At 41.4% G+C, this 18,938-nt stretch overlaps 2 protein-coding genes across 4 annotated transcripts in view; both read right to left on the bottom strand.

Moving 5' to 3' along the window:
* Positions 1–970: 970 nt before the first annotated feature.
* Positions 971–15,005, bottom strand: rab11fip1a (RAB11 family interacting protein 1 (class I) a). 2 transcript variants are annotated; one of them, XM_008282310.1, is made up of 6 exons: positions 14,372–15,005; positions 7,941–8,377; positions 6,858–7,797; positions 3,882–5,630; positions 3,432–3,537; positions 971–2,434 (listed from the first exon to the last, which is right to left on the bottom strand). In XM_008282310.1, exons 1-6 carry the CDS (start codon positions 14,719–14,721, stop codon positions 2,234–2,236), a joined length of 3,783 nt encoding a protein of 1,260 aa, XP_008280532.1. In that variant the 5' UTR covers positions 14,722–15,005; the 3' UTR covers positions 971–2,233. The 2 variants fall into 2 exon arrangements, with proteins under 2 accessions (XP_008280532.1, XP_008280531.1); XM_008282309.1 differs by lacking the exon at positions 3,882–5,630 and having other exon boundaries at positions 14,372–14,998.
* Positions 15,006–16,814: 1,809 nt separating this feature from the next.
* adgra2 (adhesion G protein-coupled receptor A2) overlaps positions 16,815–18,938 on the bottom strand; it is a 40,106-nt gene continuing 37,982 nt past the window's right edge. For both annotated transcript variants that reach the window (XM_008282307.1, XM_008282308.1), the window contains exon 19: positions 16,815–18,877. In XM_008282307.1, coding sequence (XP_008280529.1) covers positions 17,458–18,877 — 1,420 coding nt within the window. In that variant the 3' untranslated portion in view covers positions 16,815–17,457. The remainder of the gene's footprint in view (positions 18,878–18,938) is intronic.

Below are 18,938 nucleotides of genomic sequence, written 5' to 3'. Positions count from 1 at the left end.
CAACGGATCATTTCAGGAAGTGATTCTGTTCAGTGCGTTCACCCAAAAGATTTGTTTTTTTCAATGAATGTTCATCAAAAAAACTCACTTCTTTAAAATCCACGTGGCTGTTTATTTGACTTTTCTCCCTTCAGAGCCATGAAAAGACGTGACACAAGGTTTTATACACATATCTGCAAGTCATCTAAGCATATGTTGAGGCTAAAAGTCAGTGTAGTTTCCGTTAAGTCCCAATGCAGTTGGCAGCCATGTGTGTCTGTGCAGATGCAATTACTCTAAGTCGTCTTTTATAAACTGTAGCGTTTAACTATCTTTTATATGAGGTTGTTTCATTGGAAAAATCTTGTCTGATGTCTTTTAATGTTTCAGTTCGTTGTTGGTTTTATTTTTTTGTTTTAAACAGGGAACTGGGATTTGTTGACGATAATAAAAACTATGGAATCCTAAACAGTCTATTCACAAACAAACAGTACTGCATTAGCATTTACATTTAAGAGAGATGTAGGCCACCTAATTTATTTCTTTTTACAATGTGAGGATTGAAAATGTATGAATTCCTTTGTTTTGATACATTTTGCAATACAGCCTCATTTACACTTGTATTTGACAGCCTGTTGTTTAAAATACCATGAAAAAAGAAAAGCAGGATTTACAAATTATGGGGGAAAAAAAACACATTGAACTGTATTGTCACTTGTGTACAATAAAACATGCAATGTATGTTTCTATGGCAACACATTTCTCATCTTTGCTGCCCTCGGTTAAAATGAATATATTAGGCAAACAACTTATTATAAAATACAGGTGCTAGAACACACAACATCTAGATGCAACTGGTATTGACAATGAAATGTCGAGCACGCCTCAGCGCCTAATGCTAATTATGTAGGGACATGTTTTTTCTTGGTATGTTTGTTAGATTTCTTTCTAAATGCATATTAATTGTAAATAACCAGATATGCAAACACCCTGGTGACAAAATTAGTGTCTTTATTTCAAATAAACCCACATTGGTCAGCATGACTGCTTTCAGACGTTTACATTGACAGTAGTATAGATTTTGTGTCACAGCCAATAAACCAGGCCGTACGCTCTTTGAGTTCTCTCTCCAGAAAAAGAGAGATAACCGACAACTGTTCATTCCACACATAAGAGTCACAAAAAGGAAAAAAAAGAAAAGCTTGAAGGCACAGGTCTGTACATTCTGAAGAATAATATTGCTATCGTTTCTGCCAAGACATCAAACAGCTGTAGTTTGCAAAGGCATTCATGAGTGTAGTTCAAATACAAAGACAAGGCTGGTTATCACGAAAACTGAGCCGATTACTTCTCCTCTGATTAGTTTCTGATTATCTCTTGGTTTTTATTTTATAAATACAACACAAATATCACAGTGATCAAAATTATTCATTTAAGAAGAGCTGGATTCTGTACTGTTGCTTGCATAATATTTAAAACTATGTGCAGAGGCTACATAACAACCACATGAAGGGAAAACAATGCTGAATTATTAAAACTATGTACAGTAAATAGCAGCGGCTTGCTCTTAGTCATTGCTGGTTTGTCTAAATACCACCTCTTCTAGCAAGAATAGGCACAATATGTTCTTAAGGACTAGACGATTGGGTGACATTCAACTGTGGTGAGCACAAAAGGACAGATTTTAATTGCTTGGTCAAAATAATACATGCTTTTAAAAGGCTCCACGAAGAAAATTTAAAAAATAAGACTTTCGTGATGGAGGGAAGGAGACATGAATGTGAAATGGCTGAATGAGGTTTTATGTACGATCATTCATCACACAGCATTAAGTTACACAGAGCCCTGTGTATAGAGTAAAAAGGCCAGAAAATAGTTTAAAAAACAAACGCTTCTCTCCACATTTTAAGTATATTAAATAAAGCTCAACCCAGGTTTCATCAAGTGTGCTACATAAATCAAGATTCTAAATATATTAAACACATTTTTAAAGCAAATTGCTGTACCTTAGTGTCAAATTAAATACATTCATTTGCTTGTATAAAGATTTCTTACTTGCTTGTTATTGCTATATGTTACTACTTCAGAGACAAGTTTCCAGCATTCTCAAATTAGTTTGACTCTGAAACTGAAAAAAGTGCATATGCTCTAAGACCTTCATGGACATTGTGTTTCAACAGTAAAAAAAAAAAACACACAGTAGAAACACAGCAGAGTCCTTAAGTTGGGCTCTTATCTTCCAGGTGATATTTCCTCACACTGGCTTGGCATTGAGGGACTGCAGGATACTGGGTTTCTCGTCTATAACGCGCACCAGCAGGTTGTCTATGTACTCCTCCAGCTCAACGATCTTGGCGTCCTTCCTGGACAAGTCGGCTTGCTGCTTCACCACCAGCGTGATCAGCTCTTCCTGTGTCAGCTGAGTGTAAGGGCCACTTCCTGCCGACTGTCCCACCTGAAGGGAATAAAGACAAGTGAATAACTCACATGCATTCTCATGAAAAACCTGCTGATACATTTTTAGCGCATACTGACATGTAAACAGTAACGGTTTCCCCTTGAGAAAATAAACTGGAGAACACTAGAGATAGAGGATTACATTCATAACCGTATTTGCATATTTACAATTTTGACAAAATATTTCATTCCAGTAGGTCCAGCTACTTATTATTCCAAAGCTCTAAGCCACGCATTATTGCCTTCACAGCAGATGGAGTTTTTCTCAGTTTCTGACAACTGAGCAAAACTCCATCTGCTGAGTTGAAAAGCTAAATAAGTGGAGCGTGAATTTATTTACTTAGTCTAGTAGCTCTTTTGCCACAAGACTGCCACACGATTTCAGATGCATACAATCACCCGCTTGGGAGCTGCCAACTGGCTTTTTTTTTTTTTCCTCGATGAGCTTAAGAGTTTGAGGAAGACTTTAGGAAATTAACTCTAACTAGAATTGCTGCCTTGTGCTTGTGGGCTTCCACCAACTAACCAAATTACAGTTTACTTCCATGTTGGGCCAAACTCAATTTCTGACCTTTTTGTTCTAAAATGTCATCATTTCTGTTCCATTAGATGTTTGTGTGAAATGTTGTCATAATTAGTCGATGAATTCTTGAGTTATGGCCAAAAAAAGTATTTCGGGAGCTCACGGCAGTCTTTGAATATCAAAATGTAATCAGTTTATCTCTGAGTCCACGTGAACTTTGTGCAAATTTGACGAAATTTCCTTCAGACATTAAAGAGAGCCTGAAACAAATGCCTTCAGCCTGAGCTGCCATGCTGGCATAAAAAGGTACGACCTGTAAATGTGCATGACGTTGCTGATGTTACAGGTTGAAAAGACATTTTAAGTTATCTTGCCAACAATTCCTCCTGCAGCAAAATCCAATTAACTGGTACTTTGTCAAATCGGTTGGTGTCTTGGTTCTAGAATATCACTGATGTCAACATGACAGTACCTTTATCTTTCCTGGTGCAATGTCATGGACCTTTATCTCCTTCACAGCAGGGGTGTTGATGGGATGCTGGCTCTCAGCTGAGCTCATGGGCTTCACAGGATGAGGCCTGTAAAGAAAGGGCAAACATTATTATAAAGCCCTCAAAGAGACAACAGCTTACAGCAGCGTCACAGCAAATAATAAAGAAAGGTTAGAAGAAGCAGGAGAAAAGGATTAAAGCAAGTAATGTGTTATTTTTTTGTTTGTTTGTTTTTTTATCTTCAGTAAAATTCCACTGAACCCAGTATGAAGAAAGTTGGCAAGAAGCCCTAAACATAGTCACACCCAAGTTAGAACCCAACAACGTATTTATCTCCCGTTATAACAGCACCACGAGCAAGGCAGCGTTTTCACATATTAATCGAGTTAAACCACAAGAGAAGACTTTGTAAGTTGCCTGTTCAATCTCACCTGCGTAGAGGTAAGGCTAGTCCCCCTCCATTGCTATTCTGAGTACTGACAGGCTGAACATCAGAGGGGGAGACCCATGCTAGCAAAGGTGACTTTCCCCCAGACAAGCCTCCTGCCTGAGATGCTGGATCCTCCATAATAACCTGGAGGGGCTGTGAGGAAGCCAAAGCTGAGGACACAGTAAAAGGCTCAGCTCCGAATGGATCCTCTCCTTCATAAAAGCTGTTCTGTGTTTTCGCCTCAGCTTGAGGCTGCAGTGCGACTGACCCGGTACTGACATCTCTTGAGGAGAACCCTTGATTATCTGTGGGTAAGCTTGTTCCTGCTTTATTTGCTGGTTCTTGTTGAGACATGAAAGTCTTATTCTCTGAGTGAGACGCAGTTGGAGGAATCTTCTTTCCTTTCTGTGAATTCCTTCTTTGGAATGCAGGGCTGCCTTGCTTTGCATCATCATCCTTTTTCCTGTATTCACTGTGTTTGTTTAAGTCACTGCCAGTAAAATTAGCAAAGGGGTCTGATGGTGTGTCTTGATTAAAAATGTCATTAAGATCATCTGCTGTCATGCCCCGATCTTCAGGTTTCTGCTCTTTCTGTACATTTCCAACAAAAAGGTTGTCTCCTTCCTGGATTGGCTTCAGCTGTCCCCACGGGTCTTTGGACAGAAGCTCTGTACTGGGGAATGGGTCAAAGTCTGCAAAATTCTCCTTCACCTGTTTGTTCATGTTGCTCATACCTGAACCAGACAATTTTGGGGCTGATTCTTCTTCCTTTGTTTGCTCTTTGCCACTACCTCTTTGTCGGGGTTTAGCTGTGGGTGCTTCCTTGTTCGTGGTGACTTGCGCTTTCCTTTGTTCATCTGATGGAGTTGAAGCCCAGTCTACTTGGCTCGGTGGTCTGGGTGCAGGTGTAGCAGCAGATGGAGGACGCAGCACCTTCCTTGGTGCATCTCTGGACGTCCCTACGCTTAAGGTGTCGGCTTTTGTAGATGCTGGGACTGCAGACGGATTCGGCCCCATGACAGACTGATGAGCAACATTCTGGCTTTGGGTCTGACTGGAGTCTATTACTGACTGAGGGGATGGGGACCTCACTGGTTTAGGGGGAGCAGGGGCTGCCATTTTTTTTGTAGAAGCAGGTTTAGTCTCCCGAGGATGTGCTTGATAATGCCTCACAGCAGGACTCTCCTGTAATACAGACGACCTAGGAGTCAGGTTATGCTCCTCTGGGCCGTCCACACTCATCTCTGGACCCAGTAATTCAGGAGTGTCCCTATGTCTCTGGTTGACCTCTGCAATGATGTGATCCCATCGAGTCTGCCCTTGCACTCCGTGTCTCTTCTGAGGAAAGAGGCTTTCATAATCAGGAAGTGGTAGAGACATTTTTTTGCCTTGTTGCGATCCATCTACTTCCACGTATGCAGGGTTCTTGATCTCTCTGACAGGAACGTGATGATTTCCTCCAGTTTGGGTCCCAAGTGCAGGATACGTGGGAGGTAGAATGGCTCTTCTCTTCTGATCTGCCATGATGAGTGAAGATTCCACAGATGACAAATTCTCTGTGCTGCCACGAGGAGAACCAGACGGGCTTTGACTTATGGTTGGTGGAGCCAGAGATGAGTGGAGGTTGGAGAAAGTATCGGGGGACTCAGACGGGACACTAGAGAGGGTGGACTCAGAGTTGGCTGGGGAAGGACACAGCTGACTGGGAGTTTGGCAGTCAGCGGGTTCACACTCCAAAGATTGAGGCAATCTGCTAAGGAGTGAAAACAAAGGCCTACAGGTCAGTGTGACCGCAACATTGCCTGAAGTAACTTTCATCAATGTTCAACCCGTCACCAGTTTAACCAGCATATCCCATGTCTACATGTCACTCTTAGCAAGTTTTCTTAATCTTAAGAACAGCACATAAATCTGGGATCCACATCACAGTAATGCACTAAAAGGGGCTGTCACAAAATGTGTAAAAGCTAATTCGGTCATAAAATGGTCCACTATTCAATATCAATGGCCAACATTCAGACAAAACATCTGACGTTCACATGCCTTGCAGTTGCTGTCTTTATTTTTAGCTGTGACTTGCGCTTACTCAGAAATGACTGTACACTACAATGACATCATTCTACTAACCACACCAACACAGCACCAAAATGAAAGAAATAATATCAGAACTCAATGATACAAACAACTTTGACTGTTCATCTGTTCAATCAATCAAAAATCTTTGTACCTAACAAATACTGTTCACATCAACACCAAAAACAAGCATAATCTCCTTACCATTATGATTCGAATACTAAAACGAATCCGGTCAACTAACAAGTACAAAAAATCTCTTAAAACAAAATCCAATGAACCTGGCTATCCACGGAGAAAACAGCACTATGGCTCAGTCACTCCTTATGAGCTCTGTTCAGTCCACAACTTGTTTCACAACATCTTCGCAAACTCAAGCCACACCCAGATTCTCATCTGGACAAACTGGTCCAACAGGTCCATCAGGCGTCAGGTGGAATTTACAGTTTTGGTAGCTCAAGACAGACAACAGAACAGGACAGGAAGATGTGGAATTCTCAAGTTTCAGTGTTGGCAGACATGATGCAGAACAAAACTAAATAATCAACAACATGTGTTTTGGTTTTCTCAATTAATATTTCTAACTGATATGTACCTCATTTGTGTGCATGGGAAGTAATGAAGAGAAAAAAAAATAAAAATCTTTTTTGCTTTGCAGTTAATGTTGGGTCTTTTTTTTTAGTCAAATAAAATGCAGACACTACCAAAAAGGTTAGAGTGTGCAACTTCACATGCAGGAAAATTGAAGAGAATATTCAAATTCTAGTCAAGCAAGTGTGTTTACAAGTAAACAAAAGCCTCCCAAGCATCATAACACTGACACAACAGCAGCATGATTATATAACATTAGTGCAGAGCGACTTGTTGACAAGCACAATGCAACCAAAATGAAAAGAAGGCCTACCTGGGTTTGACTGCAGACACTTTAGCAGTGCGGTTGAGGAAGACCATGGCAGAGGGGGGTTGTGGGTTGCGGCTGGTTTTCTGATTATCAGTTAGACTTTCATTACTGCTGGGTGGAGGGTCTGAGCTGATAGGAACGTCCTCAAACGGGTTGGCAGAGCGGTGGGAGGCTGGTTGATCCGGATCTCTCGGGTCACTGCGAGGGGCCGGGGTGGGCAGATCCTCTTTAGTTTGCTGCTGTACCTCCTCTTTTTTCTCCTCCTTTTTTCTGATCATTCCAAACAGAGTCGACAGTCTGTCACTCATAGAGGCCTCCTCCTGGCGTTTTTGCTCTTCTGCTCTGTGGCGCTCCTCCTCCAGCTTCTGATTTTCTGCAGCTTCCAGCGTGCGGCGCTCCTCTTCTTCTTTCTTTCTTCTCTCTTCCTCCTCTTTCTGTTTCCTCCTCCTTGCTTCATCCTCGAGGAAGCGTTTCTTCCTCTCCTGTTCCTCTTGGTGTCTGCGCTCCTCTTCCTCCTGCAGTCTCTTGGCTTCTGCCCGGTACTTCTCCTCTTCCTCTCGCCTCCTTGCTTCTGCTAAGCTCCGCTCTTCTGCCTGCCTTCTTTCCTCCTCCTCTTGATGGCGCTGTTGCTCTAGTAAAGCTTTATCTGGGGACTCATGCTTGTAGGAGGGGACAGGTACACTTTTAAAGGGATCTGCTGGGAGATCAGAAGTGTGTTTGCGGACATCCTCCACAGAGCCTTGGCCTGAGCTGTTCAGACTGAGTGTAGATCCACTCTTGGGCTCTGCCTCCTCCGTGTACACATGGCTGCCGTTGATGCACAGGTTGTTCAGGTCACTGTTGCTGTGCTTGGAGCGGCCCAGCAGGGAGAAAGGACCCAGCGACACTTTGCTATCAGAGCTGCCTGTTCGCTTATGTCCCAGAAATTTGAATTTCTTCTTAACTGTGGGAGGAGACACAGGGAGGCATGATGTCAATGTTAACATGCAAAACACCGTCATTTAACTTGCACTGTGCAGCAGAAGGAAACCAGAACTTTCAACATACAGTCAACAAACAGTGACGAGTAGGGAGAGGCTGAATTACCTTCAGGAGAGTCTACATTGAGGCCAGAAGAGCGGCTGCCGCTGAGAGATGAATTCTTCTCAGGGAGTGTCCCCAGTGTAGACATGGACTGAGAGATGTTGCGCTGCAAGTTAGATTTGGGGGCAAAGAGAGTTTTGAGCTTGGATTTCTTTTTTGCTCCTGGAGAATGATTTAGCGACTGTGCATCGGGCTCTCCATCGCTGTCTGTGAGGACCTGGCTAACATGGGGAACGATAGCTGAAGCAGAGTCAGAGAAGCCATCTTTTTTCTTCCCACGGACTTTGTCCTTCAGCTTTGAGATGCGGGAGCGCGGTTTATCCTGCATAGAAAGGTCAAACATGCTGGCTGACATGTTGTTTCTCATAAACTGGATATCAAGTAGCACCTCCCCTCGCGGCTTGTCTTGTTTTCCAGCCTTGTCCACCAGCTTGAACCATCTGAAAATGAAAAAAAGAATGAAGCAGGTGTTAAAAATGGAATTTTTGAAACATTATGGGAACTTTCTTGAAAGTTAACTTTTAAATCAAAACTCTGATATTGAGCACAGCTTATTGCAATGCAAAAAAAGTCCCATTTTATCAGGTAATTTAGCCTCCCAGTCATGCTTCAAGGCCTACTTAACTGAACTGAGACTTTTACTCATCCCCAGCAAATGCAGTTTTGTTACAGTCACTGCCTTACTATAAAAGGTATTATGTCTCCAAAAATAGTATGACACAAGTTCAGTTGTGCAGAAAACTCATGAAATAATTAAACTAAAGTGGCAATTTCTGAGACACAAAAATATTATGAGACAGATTGCTATGTAAGAGGACATTTTAGATATACTGATTAATTGGTAGTACAGAAAGTAAATCAATCACAATTCTAATCAAACACTGATAAAGTACATCATTAAATAATCAAGCAGAAATGTAATAAGTCTCTTCAATTTATTTTTTCTGATTTGCTATTATGTCAGAGCATATGTTGGGCAATTTCGACTATTTGTTCGACATAATATAAATTAACAGGTTAATTATTCACAAACTAATAAATTAAATAAATTTAAAAAATCAGTTTATAAATATAAAAAATTAATTACTTCTTCTTTTCAGTCTACTTGCCCAATTTCTCATTAACACTGGAGTAAACGTGAGACAAATGATGGATTAAACAATAAGAAAATAAACAGAAAATTAATTTTGAGAACTGCATCACTCTTTAAGTCATTTTTATTTAGCAAAAACACCAAACTGCCTTTGATTTTATCTTCTCAAATGATCTACAGTATGTCACTGTATTTTAAATATCTTTGGATCCTGCACTGTTGGTCAGAAAACTGTTTTGGTCACAACTTTACTCTTTCACACACAAACTTGACTTTGGGTTGGTCCAACAAAATTGAAGATCGGATCACTTCAGGTGGTTTCAGTGAGATTGCATGCAAGATGAATATAAAAACAATCTACATAAAGTAAGATGATTCTGAGCAAAAATGACCAGGTTCCTATTGACATCGTCTTCAAATGTTTCTCATCTGTTGGCAATAGTTTGCTCTGTCTTGTTAGACCTGAGACTGATAAGTATCATTAACTAGTATACAGCTTGTTTCAGTTCCTGTTGGGACTACCATGCCAACCGTAGATAAAGCCTGACAATTACAGCTTTGTTCAGGCCTCCCCCTCATGTCCTCTCTGTTGTACAGGATCAGCACTTATTGTCTGCAAGGGAAAGGTAAGAGTGTTCTGGAGAGCCCCATCTAAAAGCAAGCCAAAACAAGCAATTAGTGCCATTACGTACGGGTGTTTTCTGCTTCCTAATTCAAGCCTTGCTATTATTAGATGTACTAATACGGTAGCAGAAGTGCCTATTACGGCAAGCCTTTCCCCTTTTTAACATTTTTGTTCCACAGCAGAGCCCTCCAACTATTTCACTTAAAGCAAATAGCACTCTGAATGCCTCTTTGATCATTTCGTACAACAATATGTGAAGCTTGTTAAAGTTCTGTCTGTCCTTATAAGAGATAAACTGAAGTATACTAAGGATATCCATCGCTGTATGTAACATGGTGTGGTACTATCCAGACAGTTATCTGCAGTTCACATGGAGTTTACTGTTGCAGCATTCATTTTCCTGCCATGTAGCAGACATCCAGATAGACTCTTGTGGGGATAACAGTCAGGAAACAAGCATGGGAGTGAACCAACATTCCTCAGACACGCAGGGAGGTGCTGTACAGCACATGATGTAACAAAAGTTACACTGAGCCTAATTCAAACATTCCTCATCTCCCACCCTAAACCAAGTCAAACAATCGCTAACCAAAACAAACCACAGGGCAAAACCAAGGACAGACGGATAACACTTTCTCTCAAGTCAATCAAGAACTGGTTTGCTATTCTTGTCTGAAAGCAGGGTGTGCACTTTAATGAGGGACAGACAAAATGCATTTCTATGGTTATTAACATGCCGTCTGGGAGTTTGACTTCTGTATTGTTTGCACAGAAATACAGAGCCGTGCCCCTGATGCATGTGCTCACTGGTCCTGCTGGACAGGTTCCCGTGCTAACTGTCAAGGGCGCTTCTCTTTTATGTTTAATGATTAACAAAAGAGCCTGTGTTTATCCAGTGAGCAGATGCCAGAATGAGTTGAGCCAATATATTAACAAGGTGTAAATAGATGACGCTAGATGGGTTGCACCAAAGTGTCATTGCTATGCACTCTCTGACATCATGCACCACATTGTGTTGTAAGGGTTTTAAGGATCATCAAATCCTAATATTTATTTTAAATGATCTTAAGGCAACATGTGTAAAGTTTAGTAAGAACTGACTTGTTGTCATGTCGAGTGAATAAATGTCATATTTCAGGATGGGAAATGTTTTACTACCACTGTGCGCTTTGTTTACAAAATAGATGTTGTGGTTTCAGGTGTCTGGGCAAATGGACTCTTTGGCTCTGCATCAGTTGGACTTGGTCCAATATGATGACGTCTGGCTACAAGAAAATGCATTTTGCTGCTGTGATCAAATTCTCAGTGTCCGGGTCTGATAATGCAGCCTGACCAGATCTCCTCCTTATGACCCCTGGAGACTGGCACTATGACCTGAACCATGAGACGGCAAAGTACAGCAACATTATGGTGGTTTTGGGTTTGTAAAGGAAAAAAGCATTACAGTACATTGGATAGAAATTTAATAATTATGTATTTTTTTTAAAACACTTAAGCTAAATTTTCTGCTTTCTTTTATAAACTTTGGGTTTTGGACAGTAGAACGTAGTGCTGATCAATAAATCATATTTTCAGTCATGGTATAAAATATATGATAGGACATGCACAGGGACTGATATAATGCAACAAATAACAAAAACAATGTTATTTACATGTGACATGCATTCACACCCTTTGACCAACTAGACACAGCTCTAGTAAACCATCAGCTACCTTCATATTACTTGGTTTCAATAAGTGACAACTGTGAGGTTAGTCAGCACAATGGCTAAGGAAGGAGAGATGAGTGAGAAAAATGTCAAAAGTTTTTTCGAGTTTACCAAAAAACACTATGAATGTAGCAAGAGAATGACACTTTAAATTCTTATAGCTATAATGTCCTATTTAAATTGAACTTTCAGGTGAAATGGCTAGGAATATCTGTGCAATTTGTTCAATAATATATCATGTATTTTCTGTATGTAGTGGGCAAAAGCTCTTCCGTTTTTTGTGGTGTATGTGAGCTCTATAGCCATTGAACCATCCATCCATCCATGATCTATACACCGCTTAATCCTCACTAGGGTCGTGGGGGGCTGGAGTCTATCTCAGCTGACTTAGGGTGAAGGCATGGGACACCCTGGACAGGTTGCCAGTCTATCTCAGGGCTACACTTAGAGACAGACAACCAAGCACACTCACATTCACACCTACGGACAATTTAGAATCACCAATTAACCTCAACATGTTTTTGAATTGTGGGAGGAAGCCAGAGAGTGCGGAGAGAGTGCACGGGGAGAACATGCAAACTCCACGCAGAAAGATCCTCACGAGGTGACCTTCTTGCTGCGAGGCAACAGTGCTAAAAACCGAGCCACCTTGCAGCCCCTCTTTTAAACCAGAAGGACAGAAACTTAATTTTCCTCATATTGTAGCTTCAAGAAACATACAGTTTGTGTTTTAAAATACTGTGACTGTGAGAATGTGTGATTTTTAATTTTTCTAAGTGTTTACAGCTCAAACTATTGATCAGAAAAATCACCTGCAGTATAATCAATAATGGCAATATTCATTACATAAAACCTAATCAATTGCTAGTAAAGACTTATATTTTCCAAAGAGTTGGATTCATTGAGCCGCTAAAGTTTTTCTTCGTGTATGAAATGCATTAAAATAGAGCTGCAAGGAGTAGTAGATGACAATTATCTGATTACTACGTAGTTATTAAGTATAATGTTTCATTATTTGTGAGTAAATGACTTCTTTTCCTCTTTGAAAAACTAAAATGAGACACCCTAAACCCCAGTTCACTTCAAATTCACTCCTTTGTATGAGAGGCAACTGTAGGGTTCCCTTTCAGCTGGAAAACAAAGTCTTCAATGTCACACCCCATATCAGCACCGCAGGGAGGCAGGATAGTAATCTAACACCACACACTTCACCGCAGAGCCAGCAACATCCAATACCCAGTGTACATAGTGGATCTTAAAGGAGACAGAGGGAGCAAAACAAGCACAGAGAACGAAGGAGCTCTCACAAGAAGAGGAAACAGAAAGGAATGAACTTTGCCACGGAGATGTAAAAACTTACTGAGCAAACACAAGATAACATATCAGCTATGAAGGTACAATAACCAAGTGAATGAGGTCATTCTGGCACCATATCAAGCACAACCTCTAGCTTTCTTAGTTTTTACCAAAGGTCACTCCAAAATTAGAGGCCACGGTGAGCAGGGTTTACCAGTGTGGAATAAACACGACAGTATATTAAACCACCTTTATTTTTAACATTTCCCTTACATAAGAGGGTGTGTATATCCCACTTCAGCGCTAATGCAATGTTTTATTTTGAATACTGTTACACCCACGTTACACCCATGCTACGTCAAACTACAGATGTCATCCGATTCATGTAACGTGTCCGGGTGTGCGTAGACGTACGGTGCGTTAGCTAATAGCGTTGAGAAATGTGCAGGATTACCAGCAGCACAGTGAGAAGATGATTTCTAAAGAGGCGCCTGTCAGCAAGCTGGCAGTGACACAGTTGGCTTTACAGCAACTTTATGAAGTAAAAGTCTCAGACAACGAAGACAGACAAGGCAGTAACTTAATGTTCTATGAACAGACACTAATAAAAGGAGGAGGGGGAACAAGTCTGTCAACATGTCAACATGACCTGTTTTAACTGCATCATATTTCTGTCTACACAAAAGGTGCCGTGACAAGGCTGAACTATTCATTTGTGTCTAATTTTCTCATAAAATTCTCAACAGCGAAAGGAACATAGAGTAAACTCAACGACTAATGTTTAATTCACTGCTAGGTTTCACAGTTTAAACATAGGAAATCTGTGAACTGTGTTTGATACGTGATCTGTGCGCAACTTTTACACCATTTAATACTGAATGATTTCTTACTAGGAACATTTCAGGAGATTTCATCTTCTTAGCAAAATGTGACTCCAACTTATGAAATACTAAATCTTGTGAAATAGTTTGTGCTGATCAGAAACATTTTAACCGCTGCTGGTGACGTCACATGGTGGGAGTAAAAATGACTCATACTTGTGGAAAAACCCAAATCACTACTGGAATAAAGTAGGTAATCAGGTACATGTTTGTAAACTACAAAAGCTTTGTTTATACTTTCTTAGAAAAGCTTAAATAGTTCCTAAATCTGCAGTAAAAAGTCAAGGAAGATAATCACTACAATTTATTTCTTTATTTGTAAGTAGGCTAACCATTTAGTGAAATGGTAAATCTTAAAAGTAAGAGAAGAAGCAATGCTAATTCAAAATAATGCAGGGAAATAAATCTAGCAGCATGAGGGAAGCAATTAGTCAAACCAACTTGGTATTTGTTTACCTGCCTGTTTCTTGGGATACTACAATTAACCAAGGATTTAAAGCCTTACGATGTTCATTTATATAACATTAAGCATTGGAATAAAAGCTTGTCTGATGGATTGATCATTCTGTATGTGTGCAGTATTTCTAATGTGATGGTGCACAGCAAATTAAGTGTAGTGAATGCAGAAGCTGAACTTTAAAAAGAAGAAATCCAGCTGTGCTTAAACTAGTAGACATGTTTGTGTCACACTTAGTTAAAACAGATAACTCCAAACTATGGTTGGACACCTACAACAACAACAAAAACAAACAGCACAACAAGCAGGCTGTATGTTGTTATGAATGACCTGGGAACACACTGACTGGGTGAATACAACAGTGGTCACTTACTCTGTCTTTTTACGAGACTTGTCGTCATGGAGATCCAGCAGGTTTACCACGGCTTGGCCCAGGAACTTGTCGAGCCCCACTTGAGCCCGGTGCATTACAGTGATATACAGCGTGCAGCGGTCGGCGTTTCCCGGGTGGAAGAGCGGCAGGTCAAACGAAGCTTCCTCCTTCCACACTGGGTCGACGCTTTTCTCAGCCACGGAGGTAGAAAACTTGTCTTTGGCCACCTGGATGATGGCGTAGGAGTCGTTGGTGCCATTCTTGCCCTTGACACGTAGGTTCCGAGCCTGATGCACCGTTACCTGGACACTCGTAGGGAACCACTGCTGGCTCTGGTCGGCCAGAGACATTGCCAAAGTCCCGTAAGCTTAACCAAAAGTTAATCCGAATTGTCTGCTATAAATATCTTACCACGTCGGGCCGGCGGTTAACCTTTTCCTGAACTCTGTTTTTCACCTTCGGCGTCCTCTGCGGTTCTTGGTTTTGGTTACCTAGCTTGTCTTCTGTTCAGGAAGCTCGGTTTGGTGTCGTAATACTTCTCCCTCCTCTAGGAAACGCTGTACCTATGTCTCTAATGGCGTTCAAGTTGAGTTAACATAACACAATAACACAATACTAGTCCTGGAAACCCACCCAGGACATCACAGCAGCTCGACCAGCTCCTTTAAGAGGCTTTCATAAACATAATTCCTGTGCTTTGCCTCCGCTGAGTTTAACAGTCTACTTCCCTGATGTTAGGAGTTCCCACCCATACTCCATTTAGAGCTGTCTGATTGGCTGATGCTTCTGTCAGTTTTTAAAACTCCGTCAGTGATTGGACCGTGGAGGAGGAGGGCGCTGAGCAAGCACGGACCGTTAATTAGTGTTAACAGCCACTGATCAGGAATCAGTTTACTCCCGGAAAAGTCACAGACCTGAACGGGACAACACTTTCCACTGAACTGAGAGCAGTTATGCTAATTTGGCGCTTACAGGATATAACGTGTCTACACAACTTTTTTGTTCTTATTTATGTTATGTCTGAATTTATAAGACACTGTCTAAAGTTTGTTAAATAAGATATTTCTAAAGAAAAGCAGATGTATCTTTATCTTTCAGACTGTCCTTGCTAAAAAATAATTTATTTTATTTTATTTTTTTAAATAATAATTTTGCAAGTAAGATATTTTTTATTTTGTCATATCCTTAAGTGGAATGTTTTGGCACACAGGACAAAAAACAAAGAAACAAAAAAAACCGAATGAAACCTTTTTTGTTTGTTTGTTTGTTTGTTTTTCCAGTTCCACACTGGCATCTTAGTATTGAAAATGTGAACTGTCCACCAGGTCTTAATCAAAAAAGTTTAACTGAAAATACATTTAATAGTCAATAATACTTAATAGGACATCATATATTGAATTAAATTTACCTAATCATCACATATTCATGGATTTTGCAAACATTCTCAAAGCAGAGTACATTCCACAACCTGAATGATTCAGTAAGTGGAAAAGTTTGGAGCATTTAGCAAAATTTAACATTCGGTTCTAAATCATTTCTGAAAGTGAGTCAGTGAAAAAGTAGCAGACAGTGGCTCCACACCTCAGCTACATAACAGGTATTTGGTAAACCATTACAAAAAAAACAATAGAAATGAGACAGTAGTGTTTACGATTGAGTGTTCTATAATTTTTCAGTAAGAACATACTGTGTCTTGCATACACTCTACCCTGGAAATAATTCTACAGGGAGTCATACTGAATCATGATCTTTATGCTTATGGTTGTTTTCCATTAGGGGTTCAGTTTAAGTCCTGCTTGCGGCTGATTAAAAAGCTTGTATTGCACAGAGAAGATACCATAGTATGCATCGCAGACTGATCATATCAAAATACAGAAGAGTATCAACAAACAGCATATGGCCCAAAGAACAATGGAAAAAGCCATGAGAACAAACTGCATTGTAGAAATATTATTTCCTGTCATTGTAATTTCCTGAATTGCAGGTGTATCAAGCTGATTTAAAAAACAGAAGTACGGCTTCAGTCTTTGTCAGTCGACTCAACTGTCAAGACAATATCCTGTTTGAATTTTGGAGAAGCACCTTAGATGTGAAAAGTGCTTTTGGACACGCTTTTGAAAAGTGTGAATAATAACACCTACATTAACAAGTTAGACTTTAGTGTTAAAAAAAAAAACCATGAATGTGTCAGTGTAAAACCTGTGAGATGGTTAAGGGTAATGCTTTTTTAAACCCTGACAATGAGTGAAAAGTTTCTTTGCCATCCAGGAGGGGGCAGTCATTCAGGCATTAGGTCAGAAAATCTTCTGTTAGAAGTGATAATTGAGAGTGGGTATGAGAAAGGCAATTATATTTTTCCCTTGGGTTATATTTCTTTAGAATTTACCACAGAAGAGAAGCCCTGTCAGTGCTGATGGGAGCACAAAGAAATAAAAAGGAAACATTTTCTGTATTCAAAAGTCTCGCATAGCGTTTTTAATTCACTCTGAGATTCTGTACAGTCGCACTCATGCAAATCCTCTCCTGCTGTGTGTTCGCGTACACACACGCACACTTTCACACTCACACACACACATACGCACAAACACACAGCGGACATAAGTGCATATACGAGCACACACAAACAATTACTTGAAGCAAACACAAGGATGAAATGTTGTCCACAGATTAAATGCATATAGCTGTACTTTGGAAACGGATCATCTTGTATTCCATTTCATGATATAGTTGATATGCATAGAAAAATCACAACTAACACAATAAAGCTTTCATTAGACATCCAAAATCAACATCACATGCCAATTTCAGAGATATCTTGTACATTTTTTGTAAAGTGAATAAAATAAATGCGTATCTTATGTTGGAAAATGACAATACAAAAAAAAAAAACCTGCCTTATTATTCTTTCACCATTTTCACAGCAAACTCTTACAATGCTACAGAGGCAAAAGTACCAGTTTAGGGTCCTGGGTGCCTTTGTGATATCATATCTTAAATTATATAATTATTAAGCGACCTTGAAAACATAACCCTGTCATTTAAGAGATCATTAAGGTCATGCATAGATGTTCACATGTAAGTAAAGTTTACACTGTGGTTTCGCTTTTCCATAAACCACTCTTCATTCCAACAGAGCTATGGGATTGGTCCGTGCCGCTCATGTCCTGCTCCAGCTCCAGCACTGAGTTTTTCAGGGTGCCATTTGGGGCAGCGGCCCCCGGCACAGTGGTGGTGACACTGTTCAAAGGGTAGGAGCAGCGCTTAGTGTCTCGCTCTGCACACGCTGCTAGTTTCAAATTGTCTCTGCTGGCGCATCGTCTCTGAGCACCGTGCATGGCCGCTCTGCTGGCCATAGAGGGCAGCAGGGGGAAGGGTTTCCGGCTCCCACTGCTGCCCCCATCGCTTCCCTCCGAGGGGCTGGTGGCTACCGACTCTCCCACCCGCTTCCCGTTTGTCAGCGTGCTGGCCTGGTTCTCCGAGAGGCTGTGGTGGATGCTGCCGTTCTCACTTGTAGCCTGTTTGTAAACAGCATGCGACGAACTGAAGTGCTCTAAACCTGTGGGCCCTAAAGCTCCGAGGCTGCCCCCGCCTCCAGCAGTTCTTAGAGCTTTGAGGCGATAGTGACCTCTGCCCTCACCCCGATGATAATACTGACTACTCCCTTGTTTAGTTCTGCTGCTCACTTTCCTCCTCTGGGGATGCACTGGGGCTGCAGAGTTAATAGTGGGAAGAATATTATTTGTTTGCTTGGTGATGTTGTCAGTACTGGTACTTGTGTTGTTGCCTGTAGGGACACGTGAAGTGTTGTTTGAATTGTCTTGTGCCACCTGCAGCAGGTTGGTGAGTTTGCAAGGCCCAGGGCCTACGCTGCTGATCCCACTTGGTGTGGAAGATGACCTGGCTGAAGAGGAGTTGTGAGAGTCACCGGGCGGATGGCAGTTGATGAACAGCTGTGATCCTTGCTCTGAAGTCTGCACTCCACTCCCAGTGGTGCAGGTGTGCGTATAAGTAGACATAGGACGGGAGCGACGATAGCCTGGGCAACAAGCCAGCCATGAGGCCTGCACATCCAGCCGTCGGAAGCAGTGGTGCACCACCAGAAACACCCCCAAAACTGTGGCAACCATCCCATACAGGCTGCTGAACAACAAGCTAGTGTGGCCCGTTAGCCACATTGCCATGGCTCCACAACACCACAGAACCACAAACAAGAAGTGGGTGGCCACCAGCACAGAAAACTGTGTCTTTAGTGAGTACTGGTCCTCGGGAGGCACGACAGGGTTTATTGGTCCCACTGCTGAGTCTGTGGAGAGCAGGCTGGTGCTTCCTGCCAGTGCAGGATGGGTCTCGGTCACCGGAGAGGACAGGGTGGTTCCTGTGCATTCTTTGGCCACGCGGTGCCTCAGGCGAAACACAGTGCACAGGAAATAGATCCAGGTCACCAACACCACGAGGCCGGCAGGGACAAAGAAGGACCCCAGACTGGAGCGCCAAACCAGCCAGCAGCTGCAAGAGGCGGAAAAGATGGCAGAAGAGTCAGCGCAAAACAAGGACATCTTTGTGTGTT

The sequence above is a fragment of the Stegastes partitus genome, unplaced genomic scaffold (assembly GCF_000690725.1).
Source record: "Stegastes partitus isolate 25-593 unplaced genomic scaffold, Stegastes_partitus-1.0.2 Scaffold266, whole genome shotgun sequence".
Classification (NCBI taxonomy): domain Eukaryota; kingdom Metazoa; phylum Chordata; class Actinopteri; family Pomacentridae; genus Stegastes; species Stegastes partitus.
The sequence above is the reverse complement of the archived record's forward strand: the minus strand, read 5'-3'. Positions and strand labels throughout refer to the sequence as shown.

Coding starts and splice junctions, on each gene's coding strand:
- rab11fip1a (XM_008282310.1), bottom strand. CDS start 14,721: ATGTCTCTGGCCGACCAGAGCCAGCAGTGGTTCCCTACGAGTGTCCAG. Junction 5,631..6,857: donor GTGTCTGCAGTCAAACCCAG/GTAGGCCTTCTT, acceptor ACTCCTTAGCAG/ATTGCCTCAATCTTTGGAGT. Junction 3,538..3,881: donor CTAGCCTTACCTCTACGCAG/GTGAGATTGAAC, acceptor CTTTCTTTACAG/GCCTCATCCTGTGAAGCCCA.